Source organism: Macadamia integrifolia, chromosome 1 (assembly GCF_013358625.1).
Source record: "Macadamia integrifolia cultivar HAES 741 chromosome 1, SCU_Mint_v3, whole genome shotgun sequence".
Taxonomy (NCBI): Eukaryota; Viridiplantae; Streptophyta; class Magnoliopsida; order Proteales; family Proteaceae; genus Macadamia; species Macadamia integrifolia.
This window is the reverse complement of record NC_056557.1, coordinates 12,035,601-12,056,384: the sequence shown is the minus strand read 5'-3', so window position 1 is coordinate 12,056,384 and position 20,784 is coordinate 12,035,601. Positions and strand designations below refer to the sequence as shown.

Sequence of the window (20,784 nt, the reverse complement as noted above, 5' to 3'; positions counted from 1 at the left end):
GATACTCCCAATTTAGTATTTATGCATAATATATGTTAGCAATAGTTTTTTTTAACAAATTATTTATGCAAAAGTATTTAAAAAAATGTTTCTTATCCAATTATGTGTGTATCTTTAGCGTATCTTAGTGTATCTCTGATATGATACGATACTCACCAATACGTATCTTAATTTTGACCGATCAATATGACGACCAATACCGATACTTTAATCCTTGGTTACAACCCATTTCTAATCGGGTCGGTTACATTCAAAAATGCCAAAAAGTGATTTTTCAAGGAAAAAAAATAAGAATAAAAAATGAAAAGGCTGAACTGCTGGGTACATTTTCCCTAAGAATAGATTCTTCAATGATTCCTTATCAAGTTCGAATTACTCAATGTTTCATTATCAACTTTGTCGACATCTATCACTTGGATTAGGGTTACTGAGCTAGGCATGGTGAATTAAATCCTGCATTTTGGGTTTCCAATTGTGGTATAGAACGATTACTTCTTTTACAAACCATGAAGATTATGAAACACCTGTCCATCCGTTGCCAAAGCAAAACTAACAAACTCAAACTTTTCAAAAAGTTTTTAGTAGTAAAGAACAATGAAACTAATATTGCAATCAACATTAGATCAGTATCAAATAAGATATGAAACCTTTTAGATGTCCATTTTGGTGCTTGTTGCAATTTCTCCTGAAGTACGAAGTTCTCAACATAGTACTAAAAAAAATAAATAAAAAGAACGATATAACATTGAGTGATAATAGAATATATTTGATCTAAAAGATCTCACAAATATTTATTTACTAAATTAATTCTTATAATTGGTTTACTTCAATGTCTTAGTTTTATAATTTGAAGTTTCATCATCAAAATTCTTTTCTGAAAAAGAAAGAAAAATTGGAAAAAAAAATGTAGTGCAAATATTTAAGAGCAGTGACTAATAAGCACAAATATCAGGCTAATTTTGTGCATCAATTGCTCATACAAATTGCATGCCTTTTAGTAACCACTTCCTAATATTTCACATGCATCTTATCAAGGTAATATATCACAAACAAATCTGATGAATGGCGAATTTCTCTCCACGGACCTTTGATATTTGTAGCCTAGAGGCCCTAAATTGAAAGAGATTGGGCTTGGAAAAACCCACAAACACATAAAGCTTAAACTACTCTAGAAGTATAAAATAATATATGTGAGTGAAAGTGAAACATACCATGCAACGTGAGATAAATAGTAGTTATTTGTAATTATTGGAAAGGCGATTAATGGGAACATTTGTGTGGTTCATATACCTACATGGCATGGGATATTTGGTAGTTGAAAAATTCCTAATGGACAAAGGGGATTGGGTGATTGTGATCACTACTTAATTATAGCTATGCTGAAAAAAAAGTTCATATTTCTTGGGATCTTCCTATCCAATTGTGTTCGTGGAACTACCACTTGAAGTGGTGGTTTCTATTAGGTACTTTTTGACAACGTTTTGTTTCTACCATTTCTGCATTTTCTTGTTCTTAGAAACGGAGAAACAACCTAAAAAGTATTTGATAAAGTTGTTCCGTTTCACCCATTTCTAGAAACATAAATCAAAATTTATACCTATTTTCAATTCTAGAAACGATTTTGACACAACAAGCCCGATTTGTTTCATCGTTTCTAGAAATGAATTTGAGAGAAAAAAAAAAAAGGCTGTTGTGCTCGATAAATCTCTCAACTGTTTAAACATAAAAAGAGGCAACCAGACCCTTTCTCCCTTTTGGGCATCCGATGATACTATTGGGTTTTTTAGTGGTATGATGTCTACAAAAAAATGTTTCGAGAAACAGGTTTTTCAAACACCAAAAAATCCATTTTTGTTTCCGAAAACGTGAAAAGCCATTTCTACTATTTCTAGACATAGAATAGCAGAAACATTATCAAACGGTGCCTTATTCTTCCTTCCATTTTTTTTCCCCTTTCAATACATGAGAGGTCTCCAACCCATGGTCATGTATTCAAAGTTGATGCTAAATCAGATTACAAGAAGTAATCACATTTGGACCAATACCCGTATAGCCATAATATTTTCCTTGGGGGCTACCACCCCTAAATGCTCAATGCTGAAATTAAATGGGTATTTGAGAATATTATGGCTATATGGCTATAATTGAGCATCTGAGAAAATGTGCAGAAAATTGAAGATCCCTTTTAATTTCAGCAATGAGCATATGATTCCAAGGCTTATTAATAGTCCCCACTAATTAAGTTGAAATAGTGCTAAAGACAATCTTCTAAGTTCCATTACTTTCCCCCCCTCACCTCTCTTTTCGTATTTCTCCCTGCAACCAAGGATTAAAGTATCGGTATCGGTCAACCAAAATTAAAATACATATCGAAGGGTATCGTATCGTGTCAGAAATATGCTAAGATACACACATAAATGAATATGAAATACCTTTTCAAATACTTTTGCATAAAAAATTTATTAAAAAAGGCTATTGATAATATGTATTATGCATAAACACTAAATTGAGAGTATTGCACTAAGAATTCAAGGTTTGTAGTTGTCCCATAAATGTAAAATCCTTGTTCCCAACCTTGATTTTCACATTAGTTAGAGAGAAATATGGTTGGCAGCAATTTTGGAATAAAAATCCATCAAAAAATCATGTTTTCTGAAAAAATACCCATCTTGGCCATTATATGACCGTAGCGCACTGTATCAGTACATACCGATACTCGTCAATACGTATCAATACTCACTGATACGTACTGATCGATACATACCGATACTCACTGATACGTACTGATACTCATCGATACGTATAAATACTCACTGATACATATCGAAACGTATATTTCACCTCGATTTTATATTTTCTATAGAGTATTAGTACATATCGATAGTGTATTGGTGTATATCGATATGTATCGTAGGATATATATCAATACGAAAGGATTTTAAAATTCCATGTATCGTATCAATAGGCTAAATTTAAGATACATATTGAAAGGTATCGTATCGATATCAGAGATACTTTAAACCATGCCTGCAACACAAGTTTGCAGTGAGTGGTATATAGAAAGAGAGGAGGGTGGAGTTCCAGCATTGGAAGGATTGAAATCTTCCAATACAATTGAAAAAAAAAAAAAATCTACCATTAATGCATTGGTAACATGATAATAAATGGCATAACCATTAGGGATGTAAATGAATGGAATTCCAATCAAATATAATATTATTTGTACTTGTATTCGGATTAGCTTTTGAACGGATATTGATAGTTCCGGCATAGTTTAAGATATTGAAATCGATCTTGGATTTGGAAAGGGCTGATACTCATCCAATTTGGTCTGGGCTGATCCGGATCATCCAGATCGGACAAAAATACTCTTGCTGTCGTTAAAAAAAAGGATTTTTTTTTTTTTTTTTTAACCTTATTACATTCATCCGTATCGATCCAGAGATATGCTATCGGGAAGAATGAGATCAACAAGGTCATTACCAATCCAATCCAACCGATTCAAGACGTTGGCTCTGATTCCTCAAATCGTGGCATCTAGACACAAATTTTTGGAATAGGGATTCCCTAAACAAATATGAACACATATCAGATACATATTTTTGACAATCCAAGTGCATCCCTAGTAGAAATGGGGAGTTGAGTTATGAGTCTGTAGAGAGAGGCACTGCTAGGGGTGTCAATTCTAAGTCTGCACCAGCTAGACAAAGAGTGATTGGGAAAACCCAAAATTGGTCAAGCCCTTTTGTTAAACATGTCAAGCCAAGCCTAAATGGGCAGTAGAAACTTTATTAAGCATCGCCCAGTTACCATTTATATCAGGTTCGTCGAGCTGCCTGTATGTAGTCAGTCATGCCAATAACCACTCGTACTCCACAAACATATCATACTATCATACTACTATTAAAAAGTACGCACTCCCTGTCTTTAGTATATTTAAAAAAAAAAAAAACAAAAAAGACCATCGACCTCTACCTAACAAAATTTCCAATGTGTCAAAAAACCCCTCGAAATGGAAGAGGAAAAAATAATAATAATAAATTACCTTCAATATAATTAAATGGTCTATTAATTCAGTATTTGGTTAGCATTTGATTGACATTTATCTTTGACATTTATTCAACATTTTATTTAGAATTGAATATACCAAAAGACCATCGACCTCTACCTAAAAAAATTTCCAATGGACCAAAAAACCCCTTGAAATGGAAGAAGAAAAAATAATAATAATAAATTACATTAAGTGTAATTAAATGATCTATTAATTTAGTATTTGATTACCATTTGATTGACATTTATTTTCAACATTTATTCAGCATTTTATTTAGAATTGCATATACCAAAAGTCTCTCTCCCAATTTGAGAAAAAAAATATTTAATATATCGATTCTCTTGTGTGCAGTGTAAAAACAAAAAATCTCTCTTCTAAATAATAATAGGGTATAGTTGAGTAAGAGATTATGGAATTAATTTGAGTTTTCATATAAAAAAGAAAATAAATTCCAAAAACAAATCTTGTGCGCAATGTAAAAGTCAAATGTTTCTCTCTGAATTTGTGGAAAAAAAAATCAAAAAATAATGGTATAGAAGTCGAATGGCTCTCTTTCACTGTATTTAATGTAATTAGATGATATATTGATTCACTGTTTAATCAGCATTTGAGAAGCTGAACCCACTATACTTTGATAGGAAAAAATTTGTGTCTAAATTCATCTGAACCAGCCTCTTGCACCGGGGAATGATGTTCAATTTGGTACAAAAAAAAAAAAATCGAGATATTTCGACGTGTCTTTCCAAATTTCAATTCAATCTATTTCTTTTCTTTTCTTCTTTTTTTGGGAAGAATTCAATCTATTCTTCATTGTGCTAACCCTACAACTCGCTGCTACCCGACAGACGATGTTCAATCATGTAAGAAAAAAAAAAGGTTTTGAATCGAGATATTTCGATGTGTCTTTACAAATTTCAGTTCAATCTATTCCTCTTTTTTTTTTTTTTTGGTGAAGAATTCAATCTATTCTTCATCGTGCTAACCCTACAAATGGGTGCTACATTTTTTTTCCATTTGCACTTCCTATCATTGCCTTTAGAGAGCAACTGAGTAGGGAAACAAGTTGGCCTCTATGTGTTTTTTCTCTATATGGTGTATGAAATTTCGGTGTTTTATAGCCTAGTTCCATGTTTCGTCCAAAAAGGACTACCATTCATAAATTCTTAAATTTTTTCTCCTCCCTTCCTTGTTTATTGACTACCATGATAGAGTTTAGATATTAATTTTGTTATGTCTTCTAGGTAGATGGAAGATTGAGCGTGATTGAAACTTTAGCCTCTACCTCGGTTCCACCATACACAATACTTGGGGGATAACCCTTGCTAATACTAAGATTTAGGAGTTGCAGAGCCCAGAGTTATAATGTACACTTATCTATACATGGCAGATTTGGGAGCAGACTTGTTATTGGCACGGGCCAGACAGTTAGCGGAACCGACATCCTTTAATCTCTATATCAGGGGTTCTCTGAGGTTTCTATGGTCTGCTAACTTTTACTGATATGATCTCTTGCAGGGTGTGTGTTTGGACAGATTTACTGTTGATTCTCATTGTAGTATCAACGCTTGTGATCTTATTTCTAGATTTACAATGGTTGTGGTGAACTTTTTGGCTTGTTGATTACAATCCTCTTCATGCAAGAGGTCATGAAGGTACCTTATCCAAGATCTGAAGCTGTGCCATTTCTCATTTTACTGAGGTCATGGTTAACCCGATTTGATTGTGTCACAGGGTGCGGTAACTGAATTTGAAATTCCCAAACATTGAAACCGAAGAGAAGAGAAGTATCCGCCGATTCAACTATATCACAGGGTGTGGTGGCCGAATACGAATTTCCCAGACATTGAAACTGAAGAGAAGAGAAGGATCAGTCGATCCGAGTGAATCATAGGATGTGGTGGCTGAATTCAAAATTCCTAAAGATTGTCAACAGTTGCATTTTCCTTTGGCCTGCTAAACACATCCCTAAGGAGCAGGAATGCGAGGGCATGGTGGTATGTCATATGCTTGTGAAAGAACTTCAATGGACTAATCTTTTCTAAAAGCAATGCTTATTTTACCTGAATTACTTAATAGGGTGGGTTAGAAGTATCATTGCGGAATATAGAGTTCCTTTGATGATCTTGGTGTGGACAACATTGTCTTTTGGTGTGCCAAGAAAAGTTCCTTCTTGGGTTTCGAATAGGCATAATAGCCCTCTTCCATGGGACTCGGGATCCTTCTATAAATGGACAGTAATTAAGGTAATTGCATTTAAGTAACATAACGTCTTTTATCATCAAATAGCCAATTTTCAAGTTGTTTGAATCCCAAATATACATTAAAATCATGGATGATAAAACTTTGAGTTTCTCTATCTCCTGAATGAAATATATCTTGTTACCAAATTAATAATAGGTATCTGTTCCCATTATCCAAATAGCCATCTTGAAATTTTAATATGTATAATCTGTGTAGGTTCAAATGGACTTATTCCTTAATTTAGACTTGGTTCCACTATGAAGTCTTATTATTCAAAAATTTCAGACAAATTAGACAAATTAATTCATACTGAATCATATGTTTCTACATTTTTATTGCTATTTGTTAGGATTTAAAATGTAACCGCAAGCGTACGGATCAGTGTAGCTACGGGTCGAACATAGGGAGAGCAGTCACTTTATTTTTGGCTTCCTTTAATAATGTAAAAGTGAATCGATTAATGGTTGTGATCTAATTTTAATTACCGTCCTAAACATATGTATCTAAAATAACGTCCTAACCATTCATCATCTAAGAATTTAAATACGCAAGCCACGCAATTAAAATTAAATAAATAAATAACTAAAAATAAACAATCCACGTAATTAAAAAGCAATGAAAGAAAAAAATGCTGAAATAAAAATAAAGTAAAAGAAAAGGGATAAAACTAGAGAATGGCTCATAAGTAGGTTTTTCTACTTAGCCGAGGGATGCATTATAATATGAGTTTTCCTACTTGACTAAAGAGTCACTCTTACAAGGGTTCTCTACTTGGCTTTAGGGAAAGGGAGTCAATTAAAATTAAAATAATAAAATGATGGTTCTATAGCTAGGAGGGGCAAAGCCAACATATACACTAGCCATGAACCTTGGGGGAAAATGAAAGCAATAATGTAACGACTGAAATTAAAATCCTAAATTAAGAAAGAAAGGGTAGTCAGAAGAGGGAATGAGAGGAGGGAGAGAAGACTATTGAAGAAGCCTATTTACCTGAATCAACGCTTAAACTTGAAAGCTTAGGCGATTTGAGATACTACCAACCCTAAAAACTATATCTGGAATGAACCAAATCTAAAATTTCTAGGCCTGGAGAAAACAAATGTTGAAAAAAAAAATTGAACTTGAAAAAGAGATGCTCCACGGCTCGTGATCTTGCCTAGAATTACAACTCAATTGCATAAATCATAAACATAAAAGGCTGAATAAAAATAAAAAAAATGCTTGCATTAATTGAAATAAAAAGCTATTACAAAAGTGATTAAAGCAAAAACAAAGAAGAACTAAAACTAAAGAGAGAGAGAGCAACTAAAAGAAAAAACCCTAGAAGAAGAATGAAGTGTCTCCTTTCCTCATGCATGAGTTGAATTTATAGGGAATGGGGAGATAGGGTAACAAATTTCTCTTTCCTAGAAAGGGGAAACCCACAATTGATAGGTGAGATATTTTGAGACCAAAAGTGCTAAGGTAGAGCAGAGAAGAGAGAAATAAACTTGGAAAAATTTCCTATAATTTTTTTGCTTATTATTATTATTATTTTTTTATTTTTCTCTTCTTTTTCTCCCTCTCTTCAAATCTTGCGCAACCCTTGTTGGCCGATTTTTCTTTCTCTTGAACGATTTTCCTTCTTACTTTGTATGATTTGGACAATCTTCTGATGATGATGTGGAGGAGAGAGAAGATTTGGACAAGATTTATTTCTCTTCTTGCGCAAGAAACCCCTCCTATCCCATGATTTTCCTTGCTTTGAGATTTTCTGGTGAGCAAGGGAATTTTACACACCATAGCTTACCAACTACACTAGGTATTTGTTGTTGGAGAGATATGACGCCCGATAATGCTTAAGACCTTTAAAATATAAAACTTGTAAAAAGAGAGTAAAACCTAAGATAGCTTCATTCTAAATATTTAAAATACATGCTTTACTCCCTAAAATTTCACACATAAATGTGCTCATCATAATTCCTTTGCACTTAAACTTTGCTAGTCCTCAAGCAAAATAAAAAGAAAAAGAATAAAAATAAAAAACCTAACTCACTTTCGTAGGAATCACGGTTGCACTTAACATGCGCAACAAGCCTTTAAACCCCTAGATCACCCTTAGTGGACGAGTTGTGTCTCATTGGTGTTTGTAGTGAATATACACTCAAAATTTAGAATGAACAATTCCCAACCTTGGCTAAAGGTAAAGGCCATAATGATCCGGAGCAAAGATAATTCCTCTTACAAAGGACCCCCCACACTTGAACTTTTATTACCCCATATCAATTTCAGGCACTAGTATTTCTTAATTTGAAACTCACCTCGTCTCTGCTAAAACATTCTTATCTTAAGGCAAAACCACTTGTGAAGAAATAGGGAACCAAGGACTAAGGCGTTGGAGTGCTTTTGACCAAACATGTTACCAAGCATTGATGACATTTACATTTTTTTTTTCTCATTTTTTTGCTTAATAAACTCTATTCTACTCCACTACTTTTGACCTAAATGACATGGTGGAGCAAACACCAGACACCCAAGCTACTATTGAGCTTCGCTTTTTGTATATGCCCACAAAGACAGTGATGCTAGAGTTCTTCCAGAAGTTTCCTCCCTAGGAATTTCGATCAAGACATCACGCTTCTTGAGGCGCATTGCCCTGTCTAATTCTAAGAGAATCAACTCTTACTCTTTTTTATACCACATTTCATACTTCATTTAAAATTGTGCATTTGTCAACTCATGCCAAATTAAAAATAATGCCTCAACTCTAAATCAAAAGTACAAGGAACCCACAGATTTATATATGGTCCAACACCATAAAACATGGGTCTCTTATTTTTCAAAAGAAAGTCTCATCTCAAGACACAAGCTTGTTTCTTTCTTCTCAACAGGGTTTTTATACATTCAAAATGGGTACCTTAATCAAAACTTTTATTTTCATACATCAAACAATCGAATGGTATGATCATTAGCCAAAAGTCAAAGTAGAACTTCATCCTTCGCAAGCTCAAAAACAAAAAGAAAAACAAATAAAACAAATAAAACAAATAAAACAAAGTGAAAAAGCAAAAACTAGTTTCCCTCCCCCACACTTAAGTCATGCAATGTCCTCAATACATGGAAAAAATTAAAAGCGAAGACAATGCAAGGGGATCATACCTGATTAAAAATTAGTCAGTGTAAAGAGGTTCATGGAGATTCATGACCTCTTCACTACCAGTAGTAGGAAACTCGAGAAACGGTTTCAAATGCTGACTATTAACCTTCGAAATTACCCATGTTTCTAGATTCAGAATCTCCACAGTCCCATGGAGATATACATTATGGACAATAAACGGGCCATCCCATCAGGATCTAAGCTTACCAAGGAAAATATGCAATTGAGAGTTGTACAATAAGACCTTATCACCAATTGTAAAAGATTTATACATAATGTGCTTATCATGGAAGGCTTTGATCTTTTTCTTGTAAATCCTAGAACTTTCATAGGCACATTCCTAAGTTCCTATAACTTAGATAGTTGGAGTCTACGATGAATTCCCGTATCAGACAAATCAAAGTCGAGCTTCTTGATGGCCCAAAAGGCCTTATGCTCCAATTCAACTACTAAGTGACAAGCTTTCCCATACACCAAATTGTAGGGAGTCTGACTAAGGTCGGTCTTGAATGCAGTCCGATGGGCCCACAAGGCATCAATGAGCCTAAAGGACCAATCTTTACGATTGAGATTAACAGTTTTCTCTAAGATTTATTTGATCTGCCTATTAGACGCTCCACTTGGCCACTAGTTTGGGGGTAATAAGGGGTAGATAACTTATGAGTGATCCCATACTTTTTCATTAAGGCCTTAAAAGGTCGATTACAAAAATGAGTACCCCTATCACTAATTATTGCATGTGGTGTACCAAAACGAGAAAAAATGTTTTCCTCGAGAAACTGGACCACCACTTTGTGGTCATTAGATTTACAAGGTATGACCTCTATCCATTTAGAAACATAATCAATGGCAATTGGACTATTCACTTCCCCCTCCAAACATATTTGTACTCCTTTGTAATTGGAGCTCTTGAGAGATGGAAAGTTTTGTTTTTCAAGAATTGAACTTCCCAAGGTCCTCTAATCTCCCTGTTTAAGATATCAACTGCCAAATTAGGATGTGACCACATAAGAAATTGCTGTCTAGGCATAACATAATAATTTCAAGAATTAGCAAGAAGCTCCGTGGCCCAGATTGAAAGGATTAGCCAAACTAGCATGGGAAAAAATGGAAATGCCCCTATTGTCAAGAAGGATCAACTCCGTATGTGGCTTTACCTTGTGAGAGTGCTCCATCACAACGCAATGCAACCATGTTACTTGGAGGGGAAAGCACGGTGAACTTCATTGCGCAGTCTTGGTAAACTTTGTCCTAAAAACTATTAACTGTTAGTCCTCAATCTTCAGCCAAAAGAAAATGTTCCAAGTTGTTCAAAAACAACTAAAACATACATGGTGACAAATGGAGATATGTCAAAAGAGAATGTATCAAATCAACACCTCCCATTCTGGTGCGGAAGAAAATGTAGTTCCTGCCATTATCTTCTCTATGAAGCTGGAATCGTCTTGTTGTTAAGTTTTCAAGATAAAACCAAAGAGAGATTCATTAATCTGAAGCAGACAAGATAGCATTAGTGCACAGAACTAGGGTAATACATAAAAGTCTGGAAAAGAAAAAGGACCAGTCAAAAGTCATTGATTGATAACCAAGCTCAATAGCAAAAGAGAGAATTTCCTGAAAACAGAACCTTTGGCAATCCCCCCAACAACAAATCCAATGCCTTCACCGCCCTAAAAATTGGATTTGATGGAGGTCTGCAACAATTGATTTCTAGGGAGGTGGATGAGCTGGTCTGGATTTTGGAACAACTATTGGTGATGAAGGCTAAGAGGTTTGGTGATGCCGGCAACAACTGCTTATGTCATATTCTTTAAGGACTAATTAGGTAGAGGTTCGAAGAGGCCCGCTTTTACCGGATGAAAAACATAGTGTAGAAACACAACCCTAAAACGATGCAGAAGATAATGGAAAAACATAACAAACAATGCACATGGATTTTACAAGGTTCGGCAAGGTTGCCTTCGTCCCTAGTGAGATGAGATCCTGCTTCACTGTCAATGGAGAATAGGGTTACAGCGCTCGTCCTCACACCTTCCAGTATTGCTTGCATTACAGAAAAAGAAACCCTGACTACAAATGTTCACAATTGCCCTCAAATAAAAAAGTTCGAGGCGTTGCACTAGTACTCTCTGGGTTAAACTGTGACGAAATACAAGACATCGTACACCAACACAAAGAATGTGGCTTTGGTACGCTCCAACTCAAGGCTCGTTCTTGAATCCATTTTAGAAATTTAGAAGAGGAGCACATACCAAACAACATTTTTGTCATTCCACAATGCGTTCTAAGTAGGGATGCAAGTCCGCCCTCAGACTCATAGGGAATGAGCTGGGCTTATCAGCCTTGTGGGTTGGGCAAGGTTGAGATTTTAAGACCCAGGGTAGGGCCCCACCTAAGGGGCTATTCTCTGTGAAATCTGCTCATTATTTGTGTGATTCCCCATCTCATACTGCTTCCGTCATCTAGCCGTAGAATTATTTCTATCCCAAGGGCAGTGTGGAAAGTTATCTGGTCTTCTACAGTCCCTCCAAAATTTCAGAATTTCATATGGAAGGCTTGCATTAATGCCTTTGGTGTGTCCTTGCCAGCCTTCGCAAAGAAATGTGGTGACCTCTGAGTGATGCCCTTGTTATGGGAGTGATTCTGAGATTATAGAGCATGCTCTCCTTTAGTGCTCCCATGTCCAACAAGCATGATTTGTTTTCTGAGTATCTGTGGGACCCTCTTCCTGCCCCAGGTGGACTGTTTTGGAGTGGGAGTTCCAATGGGACCAACATCTGGGTTTGAAAAAGGAGCAAATATATTGTTTTACTGCACACGCCAATATTGTTTGGGAGATTCGGAAGCGTTGAAACAAGAGTTTACTTTTAATTTCCAATCAGTTTCTCAAAATTCTTGGGGTGAGGCTGCATAGTTCTCACTCCTTTCCTCCCTTTAGATGTCGTAAATACAAGTTTCATGCACAGTATATGCCCTTTAATAGGAGGACCACCCTGCGTTGGAAATAGGATCAGTATACGGCTGAGCTATAAGCCCTGCATGGTGAACCATGTGCATGCGATAAGTGGTTCTAGGTGTATAGCACTTCCCTGGGTAGAAATTGATTAATTGAATTCATTTTTAGATGTATTTTATGAAGCAAGAGTCAGAAGCATTGTTAATGTTCTTACATAATATTAAGATCTTTTAGCAATTCTTGAAGGAGAAAGCGAATAGATTGATTGATTGAGCTTCCATCTGTTAATTTCCAGATGAAAATTGTAAAAAATGAAAAAAAATAAAGTAAAAAAACCCAACTTTTTATAGTGATTTTACCTGCAAAATTTTCTTTTACATGATTTTTACCAAGATAAATTACACCATTGGTTACTCAGTTTTCATGTGATTAGAGGATCAATAAAATGTAACCTTTTGATATTCTATTTTAGGCTGTATGTAAGCTTCAATTTAAGGTGTAAAACATAGGGTTCTGAAAATCGAACCTGTGTATCTTGATGATCGTGTTGACCATAAACTGGTTAACACTGGTTAGAACGGTCAAAATCCATCAAAATCGAATAATTTTCATAATCGTAAAATCAAAACCAAACCGAATTCAATTCAGTTTTATCTGGTATTCATTCGATTTATGTATTTGATTCACATACAGTCTCAGTAATTTAGTTCAAATTTGATTTAAATGGAAATAATTTACAAAACAAATGAAGTTGGAAAGAAAATCACAACCTCATGAGGATACAACCCCACCATTTCAAATTTGGTATATTTCAACTTTTTTACATGACTCAACAAGAAATCCAAAGTTGGCAATTTCACACACTCAACAAAGACACATGATTGTAAGGTTTAGTATGATTTAGAAATAGATTCGGTTAAGTTTATACAAGTTACAACTTATTCGGTTGATTCAAACAAACAGTTTCCAGTCTATAACTGAAACCAAATCAAACTGAATGAAACTTCAATTTTCAAAATCAAAATCGAACCAAATTTTTCGATTCGGTGATTTGATTTTGAACGACCGATTTTTTTTTATTTTTATTTGCAAGTTGACAAACTTAATCTAGAGGACCTTGCAATTGGATTATCCTAATGGAATAAAAGATTACTTTAAAAAAGTAATGAAACAGGAGATACTATGCAGTGTAGCTTTGAGAACAAGGATTTCAAATTGGACTTGGAACATTGATCAGCCCCTATGGATTTGGAATCCAATTTAAGACCTGAATCAGCTGCTACAGACAGCAAATGGGAGCTTGCATAAATCTTGATTTTTTGAAAAGTTGGCTCAAGAATCTCATAGGTCTAAAATGGCAAGTTACTTAGAGTTTATGCATTTTTGGTAGCTGAAATAAAGGAGACATGGCCAAAAATATTTGTGGACCTATCTATGTGTCTGCAGGTAAATACTATTTCCCTCAAAAGATTTTTCATATAAAGCAATTAAGGAAAATATTTCTAATCAAATTTCAAGGATCAAAAGCTGGTTCAAATAATGTCATAAAAAAACTCCAAAAAAGAAAAAGAAAAAAGTATAGAGACAACAATGTAGTTTACATAACTGCGTCATTCAGCCATAGGATCGCTTTGAACATACTTTCAGATCCTTTGATTGAGATTTGCGCCTTCAATTTGATTATGATCAATCACAATTCCATGTATGGGTCCATTTCTGTTGAAAGAAGTCGAACGGGTAGTTTGTGTAGCAATAGGTTGAACATTTGGCGGCATAGGAATTTCAGGTGAGTGACCAGAAATGCAGAGGCGCCCTGAATCATCCTGTTCCCAGTATACTTCAACCATGAAACCCGTAGGATTTTCTGCAGACTCGGTTCCAGGAATCCCAACAAATCTCGCTCCAATGGGTATCTACATAAACATCATGAAGGTTATGAATTAAAGCAATTTTTATGTAGTTCCCTGTAGTCAAAATTTTTGTCAAAATAGTTTCATGTAATCAGCTATGCCAGAAATTACTTTAGTTCATTGAACTTACCTCAAGTGAGGTTCCAGATGTTAATGTCAGAGTTACCGTGGCCCCTTCAGCAACAGCACTTTCTAGTTCGGCCTGTTTGGCTATATTCAGAAACACTTCTTCAAGAGTTGTAAGGCCAAGCTGGATGTCTGATATGCCAAATTCTCTCTCTCTTTCTTGAAGCTCTGCAAAGAAATTCTGCACAGCAATATGATTGTAAGGAAGAACAGCCGAAAAAAAAATCTTATAATTGAAATCTTCATTAATAGTAGTGTCCTATATAATGGCATATATAATATCAAGTGAGATCTGTGATTGGACATATTTTATGTTGCATTGAAGAAGATGTTTCATGAACTATTAGACCATTCTGTTGCAATCTAGTTCATTTTCAACTGTCAATGTATGTCCACATGCATGTGCATGTTTTTAGTCATGAGTTCACAGCATGGCCCCCTTCCATGTCACATTCAAAAATTCAAATTGCAAAACTGATGCAAGACAACCAAAAGATAGTAACAATACAAAAGTGGGATGAATACTTACTGCCAACAGTCCTTCCTTTTCATGAGGAATAACAAAAGTCAGGAAGGCCTTGTTCTCCTCTTTGGGCACCACATTCAAACGCTGTCATATAAATCCACGGAGTCAGAAAAAATAACTCCTAATTATAAAGATTAAAGAGCTAAATTTATTTGACGTACATGTTTGAAAAAATTCTTCACAGCCTGACAATAAGGTTCTGTCGTATCAACTGTGTCCTCATGAGCGTTAGGAGTTTGCCCAGGAGTACTCCCAAGGAAGCTCACGTTAGCAACAAAACCTGTTCCAAACCTGGACTTCAATCTGATTGAGGTACCTATGCAACGGAGCCTCCCTTTTGCCATGATTGCTATGCGGTCACTTAAGATGTCAGCTTCCTCCATTGAGTGAGTTGTTAGGACAATGGCCCGCCCTTTCTTTGCATCCTCTATGATATCCCATACATGCCTCCTTGTGATTGGATCCATGCCAGTCGTCTGCATGCAAAAGGAAGGCTTCAAATACAGTAGAATAGATAACCAACAGATGCAAGGTTAAGAAAATTTCTGGAGTGCGTACCGGCTCATCCATAATGACCAATTTTGGATCACCAATGAGGGATATTGCAACACTAACCCGACGCTTCATTCCTCCACTATAACTCCCAGCTCTCGTTTTGGCTGCTTGAGTAAGTTTAACGTGTGCTAATGACTCCCGAACAACCTGGAATGCCAGTAAAAACATTCTTTCTAAGAACAGATATGGATAAAATGGATTTACTATATATACCTGTTTGTTATTGGAGAGCAGGTTTTGGGATTCTCAGCCCAGTGAGGCTCACAATACATCTAATATAGTGATCTGTAATATTGACATATGCTATAATTACAGCTACAAAGACTAATGTTTTACAACATGCTGAAACTACATTTATGACAATTAATGAAAACATATTCCATGCTTTTGCATAGACTTGTCTACGTAACATTGTCAAGTTTAAATAAAATAGTCTTCTTAGCTTAGATTTTAAGGTGTTTTCGTAGCAGGGAGGTCCTAACCTTAAATAGTTCTAAACTCTATCTATTTTTGGCTTGGAAATTCCTTTTAGCTTGACAGAGGCTATTATCCCCACCCTGCTCCCATTTAGTTCTGGAGAAGATCAATTTCCGGCCCAAATTCCAGGCCTAGGCTGGGCCCTGTCCCTTGTATGTTGTGGTCAGCCTGTGAAATCGCCATTCTTATTGGGAGTCAAAATGTTGTTCATATTAACTTAGAGATGGTTTTTTCAGTTGTAATTTTGCACCTTTATTTTATTGGACCTACTCTATAGAGGGGGACGGTCGAGGTGACGGCCAGGAGGCTTGAAACTCAAGACGTCCTAAGCATGGGCTTAGCGCACCACAGCTTCATCATGTCCTTTATTCATTCAAGGGGAATTGTAAACAGCTCTCAGATAAAATATCTGAATATTTCAGAATTGTGAACAGCTCTCAGATGAAATTTTGAAATTTTCGCCAAGTTATGGCATATTCCTTTATTCAAATACTTATTATGTAAATTGTAGTTTTAAAAAATTTGATCGGTTTATTTTGTTTCTTCAGCTTGGCAGTCAACAACTGGACTGGCCAAAAATTGCAAACAAGAAGAGATGTTCATGAAAGCAAGTACGCAATCCTTTCAAGGTCTGTATGGCACATACCGATTTGATTGAACCAGGGGGCAGGCCTTTGATGTTAGCAAAGAGATCGAGGTGCTCTTCACCGGTTAAGGCTTCCCAAAGAATGTCGAACTATAAAAAAGAGAACACAAAATAGAAACGAAATTTAGTTTCTCCATTTTCTATATAGATTGCTGAAAAATGCCAGACAAGATTCAAATATGTACTTCAATAAGAAACGAAAAGAAAAAAAAATGCACCTGAGGACAAACTCCTATAATTTTTCGGATATTTGACATACCAACAGCACTCCGAATGGAATATCCATAGATTAGTGCTGAAAATAGATCATTTTATCAGGTGACATACTGTATCTAGAGCTATAATGAGATTGATGAACCAAAGACCGTGAAGCTTATGGTATTACCGTCTCCGCCTGTCACTGGTGTGATGCCTGTTAAACAACTAATTGCAGTAGTTTTTCCAGCCCCATTCGGTCCAAGAAGACAAAATAGTTGATCCTTTGCAAGGTTTACCCACAAACCCTGACATTAATAAAGAAAAAATGAGCAGCAATAATCATATACAAAGCAACCACATACTATAATCAAGCACCCCACTGCTTTCAAGTGTATAAAATCCCATTCACCTATGATTAAGTGACAAGTGAAGAAATGGAATCATCCATGTCTAGGAGGACTAAGACACAGAAAAAATTTATACATGCGTAAAACGAAACACGTGATTGGATGCAGTGGTCCAACACTTGCTAGGGCCTCACCAAGGACCAGGAGGAGGCCTCAAAACCCATAAATTCCTCAGAATGGATGGCTATTAGACTACCCGTCCATCTACATTTATGATTAATTCATCCTATTCTTTTAATATTTCAGAAACTAATACAAAGCTGCATTGCTAAGATTGTCCAATCAGGTCGATCCTGGCTTGATTCCCCTAAATAAGTGCGATTTATAAGAACAGATGAGGTCAGACCAGTGGCTTCTGCTTTTCATATTGGAGAGTCATTCTTCAATATCTGAAGGCAAAATGGATCTTTACCTTAACAGCATGGTAAGGTGGAGTCCTTTTGCATTTACAGCAGCCCATATTTGTTGTCCCAGGATATGTCTTTGCAAGACCACGTAACTGAACTGCAACATTGGGATCAACTGCACCTTCATTGACTTGTTGCTTTACAATATTTTCCTCTTCAAGAACATCTTGATCCTCCTGAGTAACATGGTCTACTGGTGGAGTTGAACCGGTGCAACTACAAATGCCACCCTCTGAAAGAAACCAGACAAATAATGCTCATAAATTTGGGCAAAGAAGAATGCATGGACACTAAAGATTGAATCCTGGAGACTCAGATACCTTTAACCTTGTCTCCACCTTTTCCTATCCAGTACCCAGGCTTGAGGAAGTAAAATAATGATTTCCTCACCCCAGATGAATTTGGGATTATATTGTCAAAGTAGATAGCCAAGAGAAACCACAAAATGAATGTTGCCAAAAGCCATCTATAAACACCCTCCTGACAAAGACATACGAGTTAAGATCTGACTTATTTATCTCCTCCAGGAAAAGAAAAGGTAAGCAGAGACGATTATAAGGTAGACAATATTTATGGACTGAATCATTTAGTTTAGGCACTCAAGCTGTAAAGGTGTAGCCATACAATAGTCAGTGCACAATCTGATGTTGATAGTGGACACCGTGCTCGTGCACTCCAGCTGATCCCTTTGTCTTCAGAAGTGTTTGTTTCATTTGAAAGCATATCAAGAGCATGGGCGAGAAGATTAGGTGGGAACAAAGACCAAAGGATCTTATACAATTGACTATAGCTATCGCTGTAGGGAAATCCAAATGTTGTAACAAGCTGCAATGACAAAAAGAGACATCTTAATGTGACTGTATATAAGCTGGCCATCCAGAAAATTCACAACGGAATCTTGCCTGGGTCAGGAAGCCAACGATAAATATGGAGAAACCCACAGTTGTGGATGACTCTGCCTTGCTAATGAAAGCCGAAAGCATGAAGGCGAAGGCAACCTAACATTTCCAGGAGACGATATTATAAAAGGTTAAATTGAGAAGGGAAGCTTTATAAGAACAATAAGAGTCTTCCATGCATATAGAGGCAACAAAAATCAGGATCAGGATGCAGACTGCAGGAATAAACTTACCATATTGAATTGGAAAAGAAAGAACACGAAGAACAACACTGCAAAACTATTGTGCAAGAAAAAGGTCAACTGGAACATCATGCCAAAGAGTACAGTGAAAAGTGCTGAGAGAAGTGTGATCAAGGATTCCCAAGTGAGCCACGATAACCAATATGCAGATTCATAGAGACCCATTATAGACATTGCCTGCAGTTTCAAAAATGACAATGAGTAGGCCGGAAAAGATGATATGCAAAAGGAGTAACATACTATGGTTTTGGTGAATGATTAAAGTCAGGGGGAAACAATACCTGGCGAAGTTTGAGTTCTTTCTCTGTAACCAGAGAACTAATTTGGAAGACAAAACCAAACATTGCAATCGCAAGGAAAAATGTTGGTCCTATAGTCCCCATGGCAGAGAAATTCTCTATGGCAGGATGTGCAAATTCCTTGAGCCCAACAACCCAGCTAAAATTTGGATCTGTAAATGAAAGGAAGTTGTCCAAGAGAAAAAGCAGAACAAAGCAGTTACTATTGAGTGCATAGATTTCTCAAATTCCAGAGAAAGAGAAGGTTTAAGTACCTCCAATCAAAGACCTAGCAATTTCACGTTCTGCAGCGATTTGGAGTGGTATCTGAAATTTAAAAGTTGGGTCCTCATAGTGCCCTCGCTTGGCTACAGAAGTAGAGTTAGTCTGAACACCATAGCTTATTACAGTAGAATTCTTTTCAACAAAATGCAAAGCTCCTGGGCAACGCATAGGATCACTGAAAAGCCAATTATCTACTTCTTCGGGTGTTCTAAATGATTTAACCTACACAAACAGGGCAAATAATATGAATTGGTCAGTGAAAAATAAAGCTTTTTGTAATTAACAAGAAGTATAATATCAATGAACAAAAAATGCACAATGAAAGAGGTCAGTAATCAAAACACAGGAAGTCATGTAACTCCAATTACCAATCTATGAACCCTAATTTTTTTTAATTTTTTTTTTAATAATTTAATTCATGCAATTGAAGTAAGCCAGAATTGACCATAACTTGAAAGAAAACTCTACTTCTAAACCCTCGATTTTGTAATAAAATAACTGTAAAACCCTCATAAAACCCTCAGAAAACCAAAATTGAAATCGAAATTCATACCTTAGTGGAAGGAATAGATCTTCCAGGATTATTAGCCATGATATTCGACACAATTGATTGGATCCTGGTGCTACCACTCCCACTCCAAACGAAATCATAACATGGAGTCTTAATGAAGTACTTGTCCTCGCAAGGAGGAATTGGGGGGGAAACAAGAGACTTCGGATCAAAGACGTTGTCATAATCAGTCGTAGAAGAGAAACGAGTCCTAACGGCTTTATCGATGACGAAGATAAGAAAGATGAAGAAGAGAGAAGAGAAGAGTTGCATAAACGTCGATCTCCTGTTCCTCCATGAAAGGAGTAGATTTTTCTTCAAAAGCGCTTTGTATTGTTGAATAAGCAGAGGAAAACCCTTCTGCAAATCCACCATTTCTCCCTTCTTACTCCCCTCTCTCTTTCCCAATCTCTGTCTCTTTTCTTCCTTTCGAATCCTTATTAACTTCTTTTCAAGGAAAAAGGTGCGGTTCTAACGGAAATAGCAGAAAAGATATCCGTCAGTCAAGTCCTCTTCTCCCCAAAGACTCGATTCTGCAAATATCTATTTATAATATGGAAGGAACAGAACAGGAAAGCCAAGAGGAAGAAGAAGAAGAAGAAGATCTTGCTTGCTTGCTTGCCAAATGAAAATAGTCAGCTCCGTTTAAAATTCGCGGGGTTTAAATCAAAATTCCTGTCTGACCAGAACCTTTGTTTAAATTACCGGATGTATCACATAATCTCGATTTTTCACTGTTAGACTTCCCTTGTGGGTATTTCCGGTATTCTGATTTGTGAGAGGACGAAATGAGAACCCTCCCCCTCTTTGGTTGACAAACCAATTGGAAGGGTAATTTGGTCATTTAAGGAATGGGCTATTAGGGCATTCTGGTCATAATATGAAGAGAGGTGG

At 36.2% G+C, this 20,784-nt stretch overlaps 1 protein-coding gene across 1 annotated transcript; it reads right to left on the bottom strand.

Moving 5' to 3' along the window:
• Nucleotides 1-13,863: 13,863 nt before the first annotated feature.
• On the bottom strand, nucleotides 13,864-20,531 carry LOC122082727 (ABC transporter A family member 2-like). Its single transcript, XM_042650509.1, has 16 exons — nucleotides 19,894-20,531; nucleotides 19,331-19,562; nucleotides 19,059-19,228; nucleotides 18,769-18,954; nucleotides 18,539-18,634; nucleotides 18,261-18,461; nucleotides 17,957-18,116; nucleotides 17,642-17,868; nucleotides 17,010-17,127; nucleotides 16,843-16,919; nucleotides 16,625-16,714; nucleotides 15,505-15,648; nucleotides 15,108-15,422; nucleotides 14,950-15,030; nucleotides 14,425-14,601; nucleotides 13,864-14,297 (listed from the first exon to the last, which is right to left on the bottom strand). The coding sequence occupies exons 1-16, from the start codon at nucleotides 20,263-20,265 to the stop codon at nucleotides 14,028-14,030; spliced, it is 2,916 nt and encodes a 971-aa protein (XP_042506443.1). The 5' UTR covers nucleotides 20,266-20,531; the 3' UTR covers nucleotides 13,864-14,027.
• Between the last annotated feature and the right edge of the window lie 253 nt (nucleotides 20,532-20,784).

Bases quoted from the DNA above. Each gene is read 5' to 3' on its own strand.
- LOC122082727 (XM_042650509.1), bottom strand. From the start codon at position 20,265: ATGGTGGATTTGCAGAAGGGTTTTCCTCTGCTTATTCAACAATACAAA. The intron at 15,423-15,504 runs GTACGCACTCCA...TTTTGCATGCAG, and splicing joins TGGTCATTATGGATGAGCCG to ACGACTGGCATGGATCCAAT. The intron at 15,031-15,107 runs GTACGTCAAATA...TTTATATGACAG, and splicing joins TGAAGAATTTTTTCAAACAT to CGTTTGAATGTGGTGCCCAA.